Below are 2,978 nucleotides of genomic sequence, written 5' to 3'. Positions count from 1 at the left end.
GTCACATCTGTTGCTAAACTAGCAGCAACAGCATGGTGGAGGTGGTGTGATCGAGGGGCGCCTCTAGAAATGTTTCATAGGGGTGGCCAGATGGGGCCTCTTAAATTCTTGGGGTGGAACAAAGAAACATAATTTCAGGGTTTTCCACAGGCAGCTTTACCACCGCAGTAGAATAAAACCCTGAAATTTCTTTGTTCCACCCCAAGAATTTAAGAGGCCCCATCTGGCGACCCCTATGAAACATTTCTAGAGGCGCCCCTGGATCACACCACCTCCACCATGCTGTTGCTGCTAGTTTACCAACAGATGTGACCTCGTCACTATGTTTCTGATCCAAAAGGTGGGTCTTTGTGTTCTTTTGGGTCAGCAGGGGTTCTGGTTGGAAATTTCCATTTCAAACCAGTCCCTCTAATCTGAACCAGATATTGTTCTGGGTTCATCTGGGACTTCTTGGATGAGTCGCTGATGATCTCTTAGAGTAATTCTGGTTGGTTGTTCCATGTTTTCTACATGTATGGATCATGATTCTGATGAATTTCGGGAACTTGGTTCCTCAGTCTTGAATTTGTTTAGATCAGGCAGCCATGTGTTGCTTTATGTGATCTTTTGCCTTCTTCATTTTGTCAGAAGGTGTTATTTAACTTTTGGGATTGATTTTGAAGCTCTTTGTGATCTTTATGTTTGGAAAAGCTCTATTTAAATGAAGTTTTAAATATAATAATAGTTTTCTCTTTCAGGGGCCAGGCCATGCTGTGATCCATCAAGCTTTTTGATAGATACAAAAACAAGATCTTTATTTATTTATGTATTATTTTCATTACAGTAGGTTTGTATAATTCATCTTCTGCCACATACTCTACTGGTTTTAGAAGAGTGTTAGGGCGGGTCTGTTTGCAGAGACTGAGGTCTGATTGGCTCAGCAGCATGTCTGTTGTTCTGGATCTGGGGGGGCGGGGGTGGTCAGTGTGGAATATAGAAACCCCTCCCTTCAAACTGAGCAAACAGCTGCAGAAAGCCTTGGAGAAGGAGAACAGCAGGCAGCAAGATGGGCTCCAGCAGCTCCAGCCTGAACAACGTCCCAAACGGCCAGGAGCTCCAGCAGCAAACGGGATGTGAGTTTGTTCCTCCTCCATTCTTTTGTTTATTTTAGGGGGTGAAAGACACAAGAAACTATGAGATCAGATCGGTTTCATTCTGGGGTTCAGCTTTCAGATGTCAGTTTGTCTGTGACTAGAAACAGCTGCAGAGAAACTTCAGCCTCAAACTGCTTTTGTGAATTTAATATAAGCATAAGGAAAGCAATGCACAGACCTGCAGTGTTGACCAAAAACAGCTTTCTTACTAAAGTTTAATCTCCTTAATTCGGATTGAGCTCTGAAAGAATTCGTCCTACAAGGAAGAACATGTTGGCACAATATCTGCAGCTCAGTGTGTTCAGAGAAATGGTCAGACCTTTATGTGTGATTCAAAGAATCAAAACCCTAAAGCTCTTGATGCTGCCAGGGAGAGACTGCTCTCTGTGCTGTTTGATATTCTGGTGGTGGTTTAAGTTTCACGCTTCCAATAGAGTTCTTCAGAACTCATCAGGTCGGTTGATCTGTGTCTCCTCCCTCAGCTGTCCTCACTGATAGAGACGCTGACGACAGAAGATAAAACTGTTTTCATGCTTCTGTTTGTCATTGTGCTGCAGAGCTGGACTATTAAACTTGTTCCTTTACAAAACAAGAGGGGTTTAAAACACTTTTGTCTCTGAAGCAACACGTTAGGAGGTTTTAGGATAATAAAGACTCCAGAATAGATGATAAATTGTTCTGACACCAACAGAAACACTATCCCAGTTTAGAGTGTAAGTCCCCAACCCTGGAGAACCACCAACCTGTAAACACTTGAACTAAATGAATGGAGATCTGTGGAGTCAGCTGATGGTGTTTTAGGTTGTAACATAACAATTCTTAAGGAAATAGGAAAGGATTAATGTGCTGAGAAGCTAAAATTTAGTTTTTCACAACGGCGTAAGCCTGAATCATCTAAATCTGGGGTAATCAATTAAAAAATCAGCTGGGATCGAATAAAGAAAATCAACAACCAGTAAAGGCTCAGAGACATTGTTAATTATAATCTGTTACTTTAAACAGAATTTAGCACTGAAATAAAATGAAGTGTTTATGCATCCATGTTATACTTTGACTTTTAAAATAAAAAAAAATACAAAAAATAGAATACTTTTCCATTTTTAAATCTAAAGTGTTTTTTGAAGTAGAGAACAACAATCGTTCAATTTGGTATACAGACAATTTCCTGATTCACTGTCAGGTCTAACACCTAAAACACTGTAAAACAAGGAAAGAAAGGCACAGAGTCAGAATTCTTTTTACTCGCGAGGAGAGAAGGAAGAGACCATGCAGGTACATCTTCACCCCACTCTGCCGGTCTTCAGCTTTCTCCTTGCTATTTATTAAAGTTAGAGGGGAGGGTCCCTAAATACACAAGCTGAGGTTGCACTAAAGGAATAGGAAACAAGAAATACAATTCAATTTGCAGCCTCAGAGAACAGGTCAATTTGCATTTAAATCTCTTGCGGTCAAATGGTCAGAGAACCTCCTGGTTTCGTTAAGCTTGAGCAATACTTCCTGACCTATGAGTTGACCTATACTGCTTGTGCAACACCTCTCTGGAACAGTAATATGTCACACATTATACATCATAAGAACAAACATTAAGTATCTTATACATAATTATTCCAACATTCACATATTTTATTAAAACACCTGAACTGACCATTTGTATTTTTTTCTTTCTTTTTTCTGTCTTAATGTTCGCAGTGGGCTTTATGCTGCCCTGCAAGGTTTTAAACCTGGGTTTGAATGGAGACAAAGCCATTCTAAAGCACATATAAAGGAGCTCATTTTGAGCCTGGATCATATTTATTGCTGATTCTGTTCATGGTGGAGAATCCTGCTTCACAGCAGCAGGTTGAG

At 40.3% G+C, this 2,978-nt stretch overlaps 1 protein-coding gene across 1 annotated transcript in view; it reads left to right on the top strand.

Moving 5' to 3' along the window:
* The first annotated feature begins 975 nt into the window (after positions 1 to 975).
* The window catches only part of LOC107097862 (calcineurin B homologous protein 2-like), a 16,939-nt gene continuing 14,936 nt past the window's right edge, over positions 976 to 2,978 (top strand). Inside the window, exon 1 of the mRNA XM_015395185.1 lies at positions 976 to 1,112. Coding sequence (XP_015250671.1) covers positions 1,046 to 1,112 — 67 coding nt within the window. The 5' untranslated portion in view covers positions 976 to 1,045. The remainder of the gene's footprint in view (positions 1,113 to 2,978) is intronic.

Source organism: Cyprinodon variegatus, unplaced genomic scaffold (genome assembly GCF_000732505.1).
Source record: "Cyprinodon variegatus isolate N-32 unplaced genomic scaffold, C_variegatus-1.0 Scaffold729, whole genome shotgun sequence".
Taxonomy (NCBI): domain Eukaryota; kingdom Metazoa; phylum Chordata; class Actinopteri; order Cyprinodontiformes; family Cyprinodontidae; genus Cyprinodon; species Cyprinodon variegatus.
The sequence above is the reverse complement of the archived record's forward strand: the minus strand, read 5'-3'. Positions and strand labels throughout refer to the sequence as shown.